A 15,997-nucleotide genomic window follows, 5' to 3' on the forward strand; every position below is an offset into this window, starting at 1 on the left:
CACCAATCTGTAATCGCTGAGTGTAGACTGTATTACGTCACAAGAATAGATGATATTCTCGTTCGTTGTCAGAGCAACATCGATGAATGATTTGGATTTTTCAGTTACTCTTGTTGCGGTTTTAACGAGTTCTGTTAAACTAAAAGTCGAACAAAAATTGCTCCACGCGCGACTATCAGAATCACTCTCAAGAATATTACAGTTCCAAGGTTTAATTAAGACATTTAAGCCATGTGGCAAAGAGTGCATTCATTGACAAAGCATGTATTTACATAGTTTAATGGCAAATAAAACTGAGTCTAACGGTTACTAAAAGGCTTAAAGTCAAGCTTCTAAATTATGTTTTTAAACACGTAAAGATTTGAGGTACCACGGGTAGACGAAGGTAAGTTATTTCAAAGTTGGCTGGCGATTCTTGCGTATGATTTAGTTTGTTGAGGACTTTCACCACTGAATAAAACATGGCCTGCGAAGCAAGCCCTGGGGGAGAGGAAGGGAAATTGGGGCGAGCGGAGCGAGCGCAATCCCCTCTCCTCTCCCCCAGGGCCTACTTTGCAGGCTAAATAAAACATTAAGTTCGTGAGAAGAGGGGAAATAATCACTAGCTTAATGTTAAGCATATTTTCCTTCTCGTTGTCATTTGAAACGTATAGACATCAGTATGGAGAATATGCATACTGACGCTAGTTATAGAGTATAACTAATCCTGCATGCAATTAAGTCCTACATGAAGCAACATTTGGCCTTGATTCAAATAAGTTCGGTCAAGAGCCATAATTGGGACTGGCTCTTGGTTCGGTGCGTAGATTCTGCTTTTAGGGCGCAATGAACATACAGGTCTGCAACAAAACAAGGGCTTTTAAGGGCGCTCAGGACCTGTTATATCCTCATAAAAAATTTAAAATGTAATTCCTTTGCCAAAAAAAATTCATTTCTCAATTTCAGGGTTGGCAATCGCTGTAACCCGAGACTCCTGAAGTGCTCACACCCTTGTTTGGAAATCCAAGATCAAGATTATACAAATTCAGGCAATGCAATTCGAAATCATTAGACATCGTATCACTGCTGTTGCTCTTCCTAGATATTGCAACTAGGTACTTTTAATTAGAGGAAATTATTGAGCTACCATGGGCTCTTATGCGTTCTTTTTTTTTTTTTTTTTTTTTATATATATATTATCTATGTAATAAGTAACATTTTCAAAGGACGATGATCCTACAACTATAAAGCCGAGCCTGAGACTCGTCGCCAACGTTGACGAGGGTATGGTTCAATCGAGATTGCGTGAAAATTTTTACGAGACTCGCGATTTTAATTCGAGATACCATTCGTTGGCCCTAATTAAGGATAATCAATTATTTATTTAGGTTCTTTTTTAAATGACCGAGTGCGCCGCTTGCTAAAAATGAACACAAACAAGGTTGGACCAATTTTTACCAGATTGAGGAAGGCGCTCCAAAAAAGACTTTTCTCGGAGCGAGGTACTGCTACTTTCTAGTTTTTAATTTTGCCCTGAAATTTATTACCGAGCTTACTTTATAGGCCAAGTGAAAATTCCTCGGGTAAATATCCATTTTTTTGCAATTTCTTAATGCTTAGGCGATTCAAAGTAGCATTAGAAGGGGTTTTTGTGAGTTTTCAGAAGCTAATTTCACTCATTTAGGACTCAGGTTATCCGATGCATAATTGCACCGAGTTCTCTTTAAGTCTAATTTTATCTTTTTAAATGATGTCGGTTAATATTCACGGATTTTTTAGATTCCGTGCACTGACATAAGTTCAAATTGAACCTTTCTCAAGTTTGAAATTTTATCGAGCAAATTGAAGTAAAATTTGAGATAAAAACGCGAGTTTGTCCATGTAGAGCCGGTAACAAAAGTAAAAAGGGAACGGAAACTGCTGCATGACTGAATGCATCCAAGACTGTTTAAATCCAAGACTGTTTAAGTCCTAGTTGATAATCAATAGCAGGGAAGGACTGGAATCTTCGAGAACTTTTTTTAAAATTACATTCTTTGTGATGAGGGAAATGCTCTGGTCATTTTCAGAGGTGTCTGTTTTAAAAGTGTTCTCCTCTACTTATCTACCTCACGTTTGAAATATCGGTTGATACTTAAGTATCAGATGAGTGGTTGATTACGTAACCATCGTACTAAACCATACAAGGGTAATTTTTTTTTTTTTGAGCACGTTGGCTTCAATTTCTTGCTCTTGTTCCAAAGGTGAATAAGGCCATTCACTGGATAAATCCCTATCCAATGGATAGCACAGAACGTTTTACTCTCACCTATTCGCTGGATGGATATTTATTTATCCGCCCTTCGAACAACTGTGCACTGGAGAGCACTTTGATATAAATATGTGTTGACTTCCTAAGGCTGCATCTGCTTGTTGACTTGAGTTTAAGGGCTTAAACATTACGCATGCATGCTTTTCAAGCACTGGTGCCGAATGTAGACTTTAGCAAGGATCAGCTGTCACCACATTTAAGGCAACTTTTTTGTTTAAACTTTTGGCAATTTGTCAACTCTCAATTAATCCCATTCAGACGTTCTTATATGTTAATGTCATGCTATTCATTTTTTTTTTTTTGGAAGAAGACCAAGGAACTAGCTGAGTAGAGTAGACGGAGACAAAATAGGAAACGGTAGCAATTGTTCTCAAAAGACGAAAATATACTTGCAACCTCTTTGAAGAAAACACATCACTTGGCGATGTAAGTATAATACAAAAGAACTTGATTATGTCACCAGTCATTATGTAATCGTGCTACTAAGAATCAGATGAATTATGGATTACGTAACCGTCATTTTAAATCATACGAGAACGACTTTTCAAACAAATTTGGCGTTTGATTCTTGGAGAGCACTTATACAAAAACTTATGCTGAATCTCCATGGCTGCATAGAGATTCAGATTAGATAGCCGGAAAAAAAAATTGAGCATTTGAGCAGTATGAAGTCTTAGACCAAAGTCAGTTGTTCAATTAAAGGCGATTTTTCAACCTTGGCAATCTGTCAGTTTTTCTTAAATCCCATCCGGACCTTCACATACAATCATATTATGCAATATTTTATTATTCTTTTTTTCAAGTCTCAGACCAATGCCATCTGTTGGATCTCTTGGGGATACCAACAAGAATCCCAACAGGAACCCTAACTTCTTTTTCTTTGAACTTATCCTGAGAATGGTCCTTTCTGGTCGTTTACTAGACACTTATTTTTTCTCCCGATGGCTTAAAATATAAAGGATTAATCAATTACAAAATTTAGTTATACGTTTTGTAATAGTATTGAGTATAATAACTGATATGCCGATTTAAAAGATAAATAAATCAGTTTGGTTCTACGATTTTTGCGGCTTTCCAAACTTACCGCAATGAAAAATATATTTGCGGAAGATGCAGGGTGAGATAAGAAGACATACGACAGCTTTCAAAGGCCGATCCAGCCATGTTGATAATCATAATGAGGTAAAACTTCATTTCATTAGGAAAAGTTTGCAAGTGTTGTTCTGTCCCCTCATCCTACTCTACATAACCGCTGGATTCATTACTCCATTCACCGCGGGCTCGTGCACTAGCGGCAAATGTTTCGCCACTTTCCGTTTCGTCATTGGAAAGGATATGGTGGATGGCCACGCCCTACTTGGTCACGTATTTGCAAATGTCTCAGTGATAGGAGTCAAGGGCTGTTACAGAGCATGTCAAACAAACTGCCGTTGTATCTCGTTCAACTTCATGACACATTCCTACCAGCAAAATTGTCAACTAAATGAAGAAAACCGACATATAAAGCCCAGTGCCTTGAGAGCGGTGGCTAGCTCTCAGTACTACGATCTGGTAGTCCGCTACAACATTGCGGTGGGAAATTATACGTAGCCAGCGTGATAAACTTATATTTAAAATATGAAATTGTATTTTAAGAGTTTTCAGTTGTGATTTGTTCTCATAAATTTTGAAGACTCGCGTGATGCGCTCAGTTAAGCAATGAGCCTATACTGTAAAGAACCTCTTTCCGCCAATCGATGCTAAAGAGTTAATTGATTTTCTTGTCATAGGGCAATTCCGTAGCTTCATCGTCTAGTTGTCCTCAGTGTTCAAACAGTTGTTGCAGAAATCGGCAGTGTCTTAATGGAGGAACATGTCAGGAAAATTGTCAGGAAAATGGAAAACGATTCATCTGTGACTGTTCGGGATTTATTGGCCAAATTTGTGAGCAGGGTAAAAAATTAATTTAATCTATAGTGCAACTGCAGTACTGCACTCTTTGAAGTTCTAATAAATCGAAAAGTTTCCCTTCTGCAATCGGCTTGATAGACTAGCGGAAAATTGATACTTTCGTAGGATTAAATTACGAGTCGTAGCAGACTATTCAACCTCATTCATTTATGTATCAATTTGAAATGCGATTCACGTTTAGAGTGTCAAGACGCCCTTGGCATGGAGAACCGTGCAATAACTGACGGACAAATAAGCGCCTCTTCAAGATGGAGTCACCGCCATGACGCTTCTAACGCCAGACTTCACAATCGAGCAAGCGCAGATGGCGACGGGATCTGGGAACCAGCAACAAAAAACACCAATCAGTGGCTTCAGATTGATTTGGTCACGCAACACAGTGTGACACGTGTGGCAACACAAGGAAGAGACGATCGTTCACATTGGGTGACTAAATATCAATTACAGTATAGTAACGACGGGTCGACCTTCCAGTATCACAGAGAACGAGGGAAACATATCAACAAGGTTAGTCATTAAGCAGATCTTTGGACTCGCCGAAAGTTTTGATAAATTATGTGGTAGTTTCATGCAAAAATGTTTTGGTTCTGCTCATCATGACGTCAGTATCTGCGAAAAAAGACTGTGTTAGCTTAATTGTCTGCCTCAGCGAAAGTATGTCTTTAAGCGATTAAATCTCCAGTACAGACTCACGGCAAGGGTCCTATAAAGAGAGAAACAGTGCCTTTCAAATGTTTCATTAAGGCAGATACGATCAAGGGATGAAACGAAACGAGAGCCTTAAACATATATAAGTTCAACAGCAGCCAGCTGTAGTCGCTGTGACATCAAATATTTCACAGCAGGTCTTATACTTTATTAAGGAATTTTCAGGAAACAGGGATGCAAGCTCCGTGGTGTCAAATTACTTGATTCCACCAATCACAGCGCGTTACATTCGTTTCCGACCATTGGCTTGGCACTGGCAGATAGCCATGAGAGTGGAGCTGTATGGTTGTCATGGTAATATGGACTTTTTGCTTTAGGAAGTCTTCTTAGTCGAATCATGAGAGCATCATGGTCTCTTTTCAAAACTTTGCGCACCTAAATAACATTATCAAATGTTTTGATTCCGCGTGAAAATTTCTCACAGCAATGGATCTTTTTAGCAAAATTTTCTTTATTTCTAGATGAAATAAACAAAAAAACAAAGGTACAGTGGGCTTATATAATCTTTTTTCTACAAAAGCCATATGGTAAAAGTGTTTATTCAAAGTGATTTGAATAAGACTAAGCAAAACATACACCGGTACCCCTTAGATGATTTCCAGGCTATTTCTCTATTGTGGCGCACTTTCTGTTAATTCATTTTCGAATTTAGAGCCGGTGAGTCTTAACAAGTCCCAGATGTGTCCCGGCATTCAAATCGATCATCACTGTCGTATTATTTTGTAGAAGATAAGAATTGTAAAGGAATGTATTTTGCCCGCCATCACTTCTGCAAAACCCTCACAGGCAATGCATGGTTTCATCGATAGATATACCAACTGTATATTTGATTTGTTCGACATTTAGATTGTAACCGCACCCTCGGTATGGAAAGCCGGGCAATCCTTGACGGACAAATAAGTGCCTCGTCACAATATAGTATATACCACGGCGCTATTTACGCCAGACTCCACAATGAAGCAGTTCAAAATGTACACAATGAGGCCTGGGAACCATCGACAACAGATGCCAATCAGTGGCTCCAGATTGATTTAGTTACGCAATACGGCGTGACACGGGTGGCAACTCAAGGAAGATACCAGCTTACTCATTGGGTGACTAAGTATAATCTGCTCTACGGTAATGATGGGTCAACCCTCCAGTATTACAGAGAAAGAGGACAAAATATAACGGTTAGTCATTGCTCGATATGGACATGAGGTTTGTTTTGAAATTACATACCAGTTACAAGTAAAGATGTTTATATTCATTATGCAAATAATCTCTTTCGAGCAGGTTGTTTTGTCTTGGGAAGATATGCCTGCCAGGCTTAATGGTTTAAGGAGTATCGTTGTTTATCGACGGGGGAGGGGAAGAGTCGGGGGTTGAAGGATTTGAGTGGGGGATCACATGGCTTTCAGGGGAACGAAGGGGGATATGATCAGCTGTCGCCAATAGAGTATAAAGAGGAGGGGACTATCGAAAATTGATTGCCAATAATGGGAGGTCCTAAGAGTAATACTACAGAACCGTATGGAAGGATTAAGCAAATTTTATCGCGACGCAACCAAAATTACATCTTACTCCATCCCAAAGCGATAGATAATGACTTGTCCCTTACTGATAATTTTAAATACTTAATGAGTGAAACGTATCTGTACATTGTTTAAAGGAATTTTCTGGAAACACAGATGGTACAACTGTGGTGTCACATGACCTTGTTCCACCAATTGCAGCACGTTACATTCGTTTCCAACCATTGGCTTGGCACTGGCAGATAGCCATGAGAGTGGAGCTGTATGGTTGTCAAGGTAACACAGTTTAATTACACTTTGGTCGAAATTGTATCGTAATGAGGTCAGACTTTAATTCTTCAGTTCTGTTGTAAAATCATGTGGAAAAAGTTCTCTGGTGCAAACATTTAATTATGTTTTTCGTTTCGCGACAGGTATCTAAAGTAACAAGAATGAATTGCCAAAAAAAGGGAAAGAAAATAAAGATCCCTTCTGAATAATGCTGTCAATCTTATACAATGAATCTCAACTATTAATGAGTGGTTCATGAGACAGTTTGCGTTAGTTGATAAATGAACCACGCGGAAGACTAATTTAAAGAACGATGAAAGATTGCTTGGTGAAGTTATTACATAAAAGGTAGCAAGAATGAATTTCCAAGCAAGGAAAAGAAACTTATGTCTCTCATTACGTATGCTGTTGATCTAACATTGTCTAACACTCAAAATCTCACTAATCAACAACCGGTTCATTGGTCAGCTTTTCTTCATTGAGATATGAAGCACACAAGAATATTTAAAGAAAGATAAAATATTTCTCGAGGCATGGCTGAAAACAGATTGGCTCGAGTTTTGAAAGGATGAAAGATGCGCCAAAGTTACTCGAGGCATAAGCGAGAGTATCTATTGCCACTCGAGTGCTCTTCAAATTTACCACGTGCCTCGATCAGTCACATCTCGATGATCGCACAGCTGGCGTAAGAACCAATCATCTCATAACAGTTCAACACTATAGAAAGATGACGGACAAGAAAGAAACTAAGGAATATTTCAGAGCTTTTGGGGGATCAGGTAGATTTTAATTTTATCGTGACACAACTAAAATTCTCTAGTCCCCTTCAGGCGATAGATAATGGTCGGCCCTAAGAACCAATCGTCTTTTGACAGTACAACGCAGCAGTTTTATGAGCCCAAGGAAAAAGCTAAAAGCTTTTCGAGAAAAGCCGCTACAGATCACTTTCAGATTAGATGGTCATAACCTTTCATGTCGTCGTCTAATAAATAGATTAATGCTATGCTATTAGTATTGATATCCTTTCTGCCAATTCCGAATGATAACGCCGAATTTTTCAGGTTGAAGATAATCACAGCGTGGAAAGCCATAAGACGAAAACCAGTACCATAACGAGTCTGTATAGTTAAAAAAATAGAAAGCTGGTTAAGTGAGTTTCGCTGAAAAAGGTATTTTAATAAAATTTTAAAATTTTATGATCGTGACTTTTCGGCTTAGACTTCAGTCTTAAAGTGATTTCCTATTTTTACTCGATGAAAGGAAGCGGGGAAAGGTCCTTAAAGATTTCTTTGAGATTTTGTTAGCTCCATATTACGTTGCAGAGTTTTGCTGTGAATATTTTGCTGTTTAGTTAAGTTCAAGCATTACAACAGGAATATTCCTCTAAAAGACTGCCTACCTCGCTTTACTCTTCGGCTTCTTTGTGTCCAAAATCAAATTAAGACACTTTAATATGTCCAAAATCAATAATCAGACACGTGTTCAAAATAGAATATCGGACTCTAGTGTCCAAAATAAAATTCGGAAACTAGCGTCTAAAATCAAATATCGGATCCTAATGCTTAAATTTAAAAAATGGGACAAAAAGGTCTGTTGCAACCTCTTTTAGCGGTCTGTTAGTCTCCAATCTCTGTGCGGTATTGGCATATTTAAATAATTTCCGAGCCAATAAGTTATCAGAAAGAGTTTTCACTGGGTGTTTCAATATCGTTTCGTAAATGTATCCTAACTGTCAGATGTGTTCTTTCTGTCCTTTCTTCGTTTGAGTTTCATTTCCCTTGTTTCTTATTAATGTTAGTTTGATCATTTCTTCATGTATTTCAGAAACCACTGGTTAAGAAATTAAAACTTGAGAAGTTATCGTTGACGTTCACATCAGTGTCCGACTGTCAAAGATCGGCTTTAATGAAATTGGTGACTCAATGGCAACGAAACTCTATAAGCTCAAAAGTCTACTCTCAATTCTTACATTATTACTGCCGGCTCGCGACCATTGTCTTGATGTTTAATTGTTTTCGATGTATAATTTTCTTCAGTGTTCCCCTCTGTCACTCTCACAATGGTTTAATTATGGAACCGAGGCGTCTATTACTTCTATTAGCTCTTACTCGTCCGTGAATCCGTTTCATTGACACAAAATTGAAAATTTGCCTGGAATAAGATTTCCCACGAAAAAGGAAAATCAAAAAACCTCAAAATATTGATGCATATGCCAGCCACCTGCCAATAAATTATTAACCGTAGTAATATAAAACATGAGTCAGGCATTTTGTGGAACAGTTAAGTTTTATTGGACCATTATCCCTGCTGCAGCCAAGGTACCCTGCTGGCAGAGGCGTTTATTTGTTAACTTCCCCTACGGTCCACGTAAAAATAAAGTCCTCTGCGCTCGGCCTGTTAAATCTTCTTCAAGCATGCGCGGCCTATTGCTTAGAAACAAACTAGTTCCCGGTAGTAGTCGGTCTTGCTATATAGCTAAATAGAATGCGTGCGCATAAAAACGTTTTTAAAACAGGTTCTGACCGGTTTTGCAAATCAGGTTATCCACAAACCTGGATAATTCCCAGGCGCATGCTCGAAGAAGATTTAACAGGCAAAGCGCAGAGGACTTTATTTTTACGTGGACCGTAGGGGAAGTTAATAAATAAACGCCTCTGCCTGCAGGGTACAGCCAAGGAAATTCTAAAGCACGAATTATAGCAGTTACTCTTCAGGTTTCAGCGAACAAGCACCATTTTGATAACTATAAGATAGAGGTAAGTCTAAACAAGCCTGAACAAAGGTGTTTTAAAGCAGCATATGCTTACAGAAATGAGGAATACGTAAGTTCTGCGTCAGAAATGAATTCATGCTTGAGTGAAGTGAGTCGTGATAATCTCTTAGTGAAAAGTCAAAATGTAGGATAATATTTGCCTGACATTAATGTTATCTTCTGAACAGTTTTCCTACACTTTTAAAAACACACATAGTAAGTTAAGCAACTCGGGCGTAAAAGCTCATGCAAAAGGAGAACAAGAAAGAATCGATCGCTCGAATAAAAGGAGCAGGTGTTTTAACTTTGTGGCAATTTCAGTAATTTTTATGAAAATGTTTTTACTCAGTTCATGTGCCTCTACTTTCACTTTTAAATTGTGATTAAAATTTCAGATTACATTGTCTCATTTTGGGAATTAAAGTAATCCTTGAATTTTTTTTTCTTGACTGCACTGAGACTGAGCCAAAATAAACAGCTCTCTTGTGACGCTAACCAGCTTGAAATGTAAGTAGAAAAGATAATTAGATATAATTTTATAATACGGTATGGAGCAAATAAAGGTACATATAATCCTTTTGTGTACCTAAGAGAAGCTTTGGTCGTTTTTTAATTCATTAGCTTGTGTTATTTCAACTAAATTTTCCTGGCTTGTGACATTTTCGGAAAATTCTCACAACCTCACTCATCAGAGAGATAATTTGACCTACGGGTTTCTAAGGCGAAAACAAAGGCAGCCCCAAAAATGTTAAATGCATTAAATACATCGCTATAGGCAAAAGGAGTCTGAATAAACTATAATTATTAGTATGACACGTATATCAATCCGAAAGCCTCGGCAGTTCTCGTAGTTCAACTTCCTCCATGACAATATACCACATTTACTTAAAAAAAAAGCAAAGTGTAAAAGTTCGCAGCCTGTAGATCCATTTATGCGGATCATCAAGCACACCCAGTTAGTTTTGAAATCTTCAGAACGGCCGTCCATTGAAATGTTCAAAGCATAATTTTCTTATTAGCAGACAATGTACCATGTTCCCGTTCGTCTGTTCGGTAATGATAGATCACAGATCTGTGATGACGTCAAAACACGGTAAGAACAAAAAAAAGGCGCAAACGAGTCAAAATATTGTTAATCTGACGTCATCTATGTTTCTGTCATTCAATAGATCATAAGTAAGAACAAATCATAAAGCGTGCATACTTCAGATTATCACATAAATAAGCTTACTACACGTGATAAGTCGGGTATAATTGAGTTATTATTTTTCAACTGAAGGGGGTTCCCCTTTGAACGACAAGTCAATAACTTGTGTCACTTCTCAGGGAAATAAGGTCTGCCTGCCTTTGCCACTGCATAATCCCATTGTTCATAGTTGCTGGATTCATTATTCCATTCATCACGGGCTCTTGCGTTAGCGGCAAATGTCTCGTTTCATTTCACTTCACTATTGGAAGGAATGCGGTGGATGGCCACGCCCTGCTTGGTCACGTGTTTGCAAATGTCTCAGTGACAGAAGTGATGGACTGTCACAGAGCATGTCAATCAAACTGCCGTTGTCTCTCGTTCAATTTCCTGACACACTCCAGCCAGGACAACTGTCAGCTGAATGAAGAAAACCGACATCTAAAACCTGGTGCTTTGACTCCAATGGAAGGCTTTCAGTACTACGATCTGGGTATCATCTACAATTCTGAGGTAAAATGTCCCCCTCGAAATCATTCAAATCACAATGTTATTAAGCATAAACATCACAACTCTGCATGTATCACGGCTAAATTTACCAAAGAGACATTCATTTTACGATCAAGACTTATGCTCTTGTTTCAGATGATGTTTTAAACTCAGGCTGTCGACAAGTCGCGATCAGCCTTTATCGCAGACAAAAGTCCTTTCTTGGAAAGTCATTGTAAAAACTACAATCAACACGATCAACCATGTATTTTCCTCACAATAGTGCCTAATTTTAAATCAACTGAAATATAAACTACCAATTACAGCTCAATGTATATTGTAGAGCAAATTGGTATCAAGTTACAGCTTGTTAGTTCACTATTGGGAGAAGATTCCTCCTGTTGATTAGAAGACACTGCCTCATTGGGAACCAGTCTCTTATCTATCGGCTGAGGGGAGGGGAGGGAGTATCTCACTAAAATTTACTTGAAGTCTCCTCCAAAGCTCCGTATCATTTTAAAGATCCCCTTTACTGGCAGATCATTTTTTATTGTTCCCCTCTTTATACTCTATTAGCGACGACTGAGGCCCCCCTGAAAGCCAGAAGATCCCCCCCAAGATCCTCCGAACCCCCCACCCCCACTCAGTTGATACATAATGACTGGTCTCTTACCATCCAGCAGGCCTGTAGCCAGTGTTATAACAGATGTTGCAGGGTTCAGCCATGTCTCAATGGAGGAATATGTCAGGAAAATTGTGACGTGACTGGAAGGCGATTCTTGTGTCATTGTCCCGCGCGTTTTATTGGCAATGTGTGTGAAAAAGGTGTGTAACCAATGCAGTAAATTCTAATTATAGGCCGGGTGTTTACTGTGAGCTTTAGTCTTTCTCTTTAAGAGCGTTGATTGAATAAAATGACTGTCCTCCCTCTGTTAGCTTTTGGCCCTCTTGACACTGTTTAGAAAGATAAATGTTGAGATGGCTAAAGCAAAATGGAGGATTGTTTAGGACGCGTGTTTGTTAAACAACGGCAAAATTTTGTTTACTCAGTAATCTGGCCATAGTGTTCCTTTAAGAAAACTGAGCTCAAAATGACTTTTGTCTACAACAATGATGGACAGACAGACAGACAGACATCTATATTTATACAGGATAGCCCCTTCAGTGTAGTAAACACTGGTATCAACGGGGGTCCTGTTACCCACCCATCCCACCCCAGGGGAGGACATCCATCACACAGTAATCTCGTGCGTGGGAAATTAACGTCTCCTGCCCCTAACCCTGCAGGAGACGGGACCTCCATTTATTCGTCCCTATCCGAGAAGACTAGAATATCTAACCATTACTTGATGTTATAGAAAGGTAGCATATTCTTCTCAATTATTTTAAGACCCTGAGTGTTGGTCCGGCCGGGGCTCGAACCCTCGACCTCCCGCACAACAGTCCAGCGCTCTAACCAATTGAGCTAACCGGGAGGCGGTTTTAAATGGAGAAAATTTAGGTGAAACTGAAAGGAACACAGTGTAGTAGCTGTTATGATCAAGAGTGATTCGAACTTTTGATCAACCAGTAATTAAAGGAATTGTCGATTCAAATCTCGTGGCTGAAGGAGAAGTGAGATAAATATCTAAAATGCGCGAAAACTGATGGAGTACTGGTAAAAAAATCTGTTGCTATGTAAGGAAAAACTGTCGAGAAGCTAGGGGGTTGAACAGACGTATATCTAATCTTCTCTCGCACTGAGTTTTTAACTGATTGCCTCACTAGCTTTATGGCGTTCCCTCCCCGAGAAGATCTAAGGGGGGGGAGGGGGGGGGAGAAGCCTGGCTTATATTTCCGAGTTACGGTCACTGGTTCATTATGTTTCCTTACAGTATTTGAGACTTCTTTGATGGCCTATTCCATTTCTTTAAGTCTGTCAGGATGCCCTGGGTATGGAAAGTGGTGCTATTTCTGACGCACAACTCAGTGCCTCTACCGAGCTGGTTCCAGAAAAAGGAGCGAAGTACGGCAGGCTACAATCTAAGTGGGATGGAGTATCAGGGGGAGGCTGGATAGCTAATGTATCTGACACCAGCCAATGGCTACAGATCGATTTACTGGATCAGCACACTCATGTTATAACAAAGATAGCTACACAGGGAAGGAATTATTACGACAACCGTAGAGTAACCAAATATCAACTTCAGTACAGTCACGTTGGAGTCACCTTTCTCTATTACAGAGAAAAAGGCCAAACTACTGACAAGGTACGAGTTGTTAAAGCAGCAGCAGACTTATTTAATCTTACAAAGATACAGTTATAAGTCTTTCGCTTAGCACGATTTTAGATACAACCAGGTATGCTATCAATTAGTTTTTTACCATGGTCAATTATGAAGATCGACTTCTTTAACCACGGTTGCTTAGTTAAGTTTCATAGCCATGTAGCTTAAGGCCCCGTCCACACGTATCCGCATATTTTTGAATCCGCAACTTTTTCTTTCCGGATATGGCTATCGTCCACACGTATCCGGCGAATTCGCAAGCAAATCCGGATATTTTTTAATCCGGTAACATTATGTATACGTGTGGACGGTCGAATCCAGATATTTTCTGATACGATGAGCTCACAGAATTGGCGCCAGTGTTTACCACGCAAAGTTAAATATGACCGCCGATCAAAGGCAAATAGTGATTTACGAAGCGATCTAAAATATTGCCATATTTACTCTGGCACGACTCCCAGTCAATGTTCTCCATAGATTTTGCGGCTTTGTACTATATTGTCACGTTCAATAACAACTCTACCTCGTCGTCGCTCCATCATTCTGGCTTGTTCCCCTCATTCTTCTAAGCTTTCTTGCCTGATTTCGACATGTTTTTAACTGTTTGAACTGGTGCACGCAAACTGAAACATCGAGTTTCCACGGCTGCTAAATGCCGTAGCGCATGTTCCCTAATAGAGTCATCCTGGGTACTGGAGTGAATCTGGAGTGAATCCGGAGTGAGTCCGGATACGTGTGGACGGGCGAATTCGATTTGAATACGCTGTGATCACATAACGTGTGGACGCGGATATTTTCGTATCCGGAAAGGAAAAGGTGCGGATTAAAAAATATCCGGATACGTGTGGACGGGGCCTAAGTTGAATAAGCAACAGAGGAAAAGTTTTCTTTTCCACGAATTTTTATCTTCTAATCCACAGGTTTTTCCTGGTAATACAGACAGGGATACTGTTGTGTCGCATGACCTGATTCCACCAATCAGAGCACGCTATATCCGTTTTCGACCAATCGAGTGGTCTGGCCTCATAGGTATGAGGGTGGAGATCTACGGCTGTCATGGTAACGTATTACTGTACAGTTTTTCCAAAATATCCATTCTGGCTTGAGGACAGTGGCGAAACTTTACTTGAAATATCAGGGGTCCCCCAGACTTTACATCCGATCTCGAAATTTCGTCAGCCTTTCTAATTAGTCACGTATTCTAGTTATCGTTGGGTGAAAGTATGCTAACTGTCGTTTGAGATATCGCGATGCGGATGTGATATGTCGCAAGAACACCAATAGTGGCCAAAATGCCAAAACGGCCACTAGTGGCCAAGATACCAAAACCGCTACTAATAGGAAGTTTTATGGCAGTTGTTTAGTCTCGTCATCGTACTTTCAAACAAGCGTCCCCGTGTCTCCGTAGTCTGCGACTTTACCATTCCTAATGAATGAAGCTGTTTCTAATATCGTGACAAACTGAACATTAAAGCCTGTTGTATATTATTCCCAACAGATCGCTGAACGAGATATGGATTACCAAAAGGCACGTGTACCAAGATTGTTCGTGGTTTTACGTGGCTTCTTTAAGGGTTGGAAAAGTTTAGTTCCACTGCTGAAAAACACACTGAGACTTCAAGGAGTCCCTCCATTTCGGCAAAATCCTAGGCGCGCGTTCAAAAAAATTAGCTTAAGAAAAAACGATAGTGGCTAGAGTGCCGCGCTGAATCCTGGTTGTGCTTCTAGTGCCCCTCACTTGTTCTTACCACATTTCGACGTCGTTTGTGATCTATTGAACAGACCCACATTAAAGTGGAATCTCGGTGTTAAATAGAACTGCAGTCTGTTGTAGTGATTCTTTGTCTAACAAACCAAGTTTGCTTGGGACTTCTCGAAGTTTTTGTGAACCCAACCGCTCATCTTAGAGCTATTGAACAGGAAAATGACGCAGAGTTTCACGTTTTTCGTAATGCACTGGAAAGCCGTCATGGTTCATTCAAGGAAATAGTAAAATTTAAGTTTATTCGCGAGATTAGATAAGATTCCCCTTAAATGGCGCGTCACCTTTACTTTTTTCAATCCCTGGATCTGAAAACCGACTAGCTTAACACTGAAGACCAAACCTTCTGTTATTGTTTGTAAGAGAATTTGTGTCGTATCAAGTCAATATCCCAATGATAGTTTTCTAAGTTCTCGTTACCTGTTTGTTGGATAGTGCATCACCCCAGAATCACACATTGATGTCTAGGAAATAAACGAAAAGACCACCAACTAAAGAGGCTCTTAATTCTTTTGTTTTTTTTTAACTTCCTTGTCAGCTCCTCAGAAAATGTCATAAAGAAATGTAAAGTACAACCCATATTGAAAGTGGAACCTACTGGGATACGAAGGAAATACGTTATTTGTCTTGTCTTGGAAAACAAAAATCCACTTCCCCCCTCAAAAGGAATAGAACCTCAGTCATTCATATTTCGCGAACAATGTTTTAAGATTGAGAGACAAAGAACTATTTGGCATTTAAGGCCTCACTAGATTCATGTGTGACATGCGTTCAGCATTCTGCGGGGATCAACCACGTCGAAATTGTGT

At 39.5% G+C, this 15,997-nt stretch overlaps 2 protein-coding genes across 12 annotated transcripts; both read left to right on the top strand.

Moving 5' to 3' along the window:
• Positions 1-915: 915 nt before the first annotated feature.
• Positions 916-8,605, top strand: LOC111323935 (lactadherin). Of its 7 annotated transcripts, none has more exons than XM_088739369.1 (9): positions 916-1,094; positions 2,598-2,716; positions 3,493-3,862; positions 4,060-4,222; positions 4,422-4,747; positions 5,104-5,242; positions 5,795-6,120; positions 6,600-6,738; positions 6,876-8,605. In XM_088739369.1, coding segments are annotated over exons 2-9 (1,473 nt in total). In that variant the 5' UTR covers positions 916-1,094; positions 2,598-2,714; the 3' UTR covers positions 6,884-8,605. The 7 variants fall into 7 exon arrangements, 6 of the variants coding, with proteins under 6 accessions (XP_088595495.1, XP_088595497.1, XP_022783127.2 ...); XM_088739371.1 differs by having other exon boundaries at positions 2,601-2,716; XM_022927392.2 differs by lacking the exon at positions 916-1,094 and adding an exon at positions 1,197-1,481.
• An 803-nt stretch (positions 8,606-9,408) lies between these two features.
• LOC111323912 (retinoschisin-like) lies at positions 9,409-15,684 on the top strand. Of its 5 annotated transcripts, none has more exons than XM_088739375.1 (7): positions 9,409-9,488; positions 9,944-9,991; positions 10,811-11,183; positions 11,840-11,984; positions 13,074-13,408; positions 14,347-14,485; positions 14,925-15,684. In XM_088739375.1, coding segments are annotated over exons 2-7 (1,002 nt in total). In that variant the 5' UTR covers positions 9,409-9,488; positions 9,944-9,989; the 3' UTR covers positions 14,933-15,684. The 5 variants fall into 5 exon arrangements, with proteins under 5 accessions (XP_088595501.1, XP_088595498.1, XP_088595499.1 ...); XM_088739372.1 differs by lacking the exon at positions 9,409-9,488 and adding an exon at positions 10,507-10,577 and having other exon boundaries at positions 9,878-9,991; XM_088739373.1 differs by lacking the exon at positions 9,409-9,488 and adding an exon at positions 10,507-10,577 and having other exon boundaries at positions 9,878-9,991; positions 11,843-11,984.
• The last annotated feature ends 313 nt before the right edge of the window (positions 15,685-15,997 follow it).

The sequence above is a fragment of the Stylophora pistillata genome, chromosome 11 (genome assembly GCF_964205215.1).
Source record: "Stylophora pistillata chromosome 11, jaStyPist1.2, whole genome shotgun sequence".
Lineage (NCBI taxonomy): Eukaryota > Metazoa > Cnidaria > Anthozoa > Scleractinia > Pocilloporidae > Stylophora > Stylophora pistillata.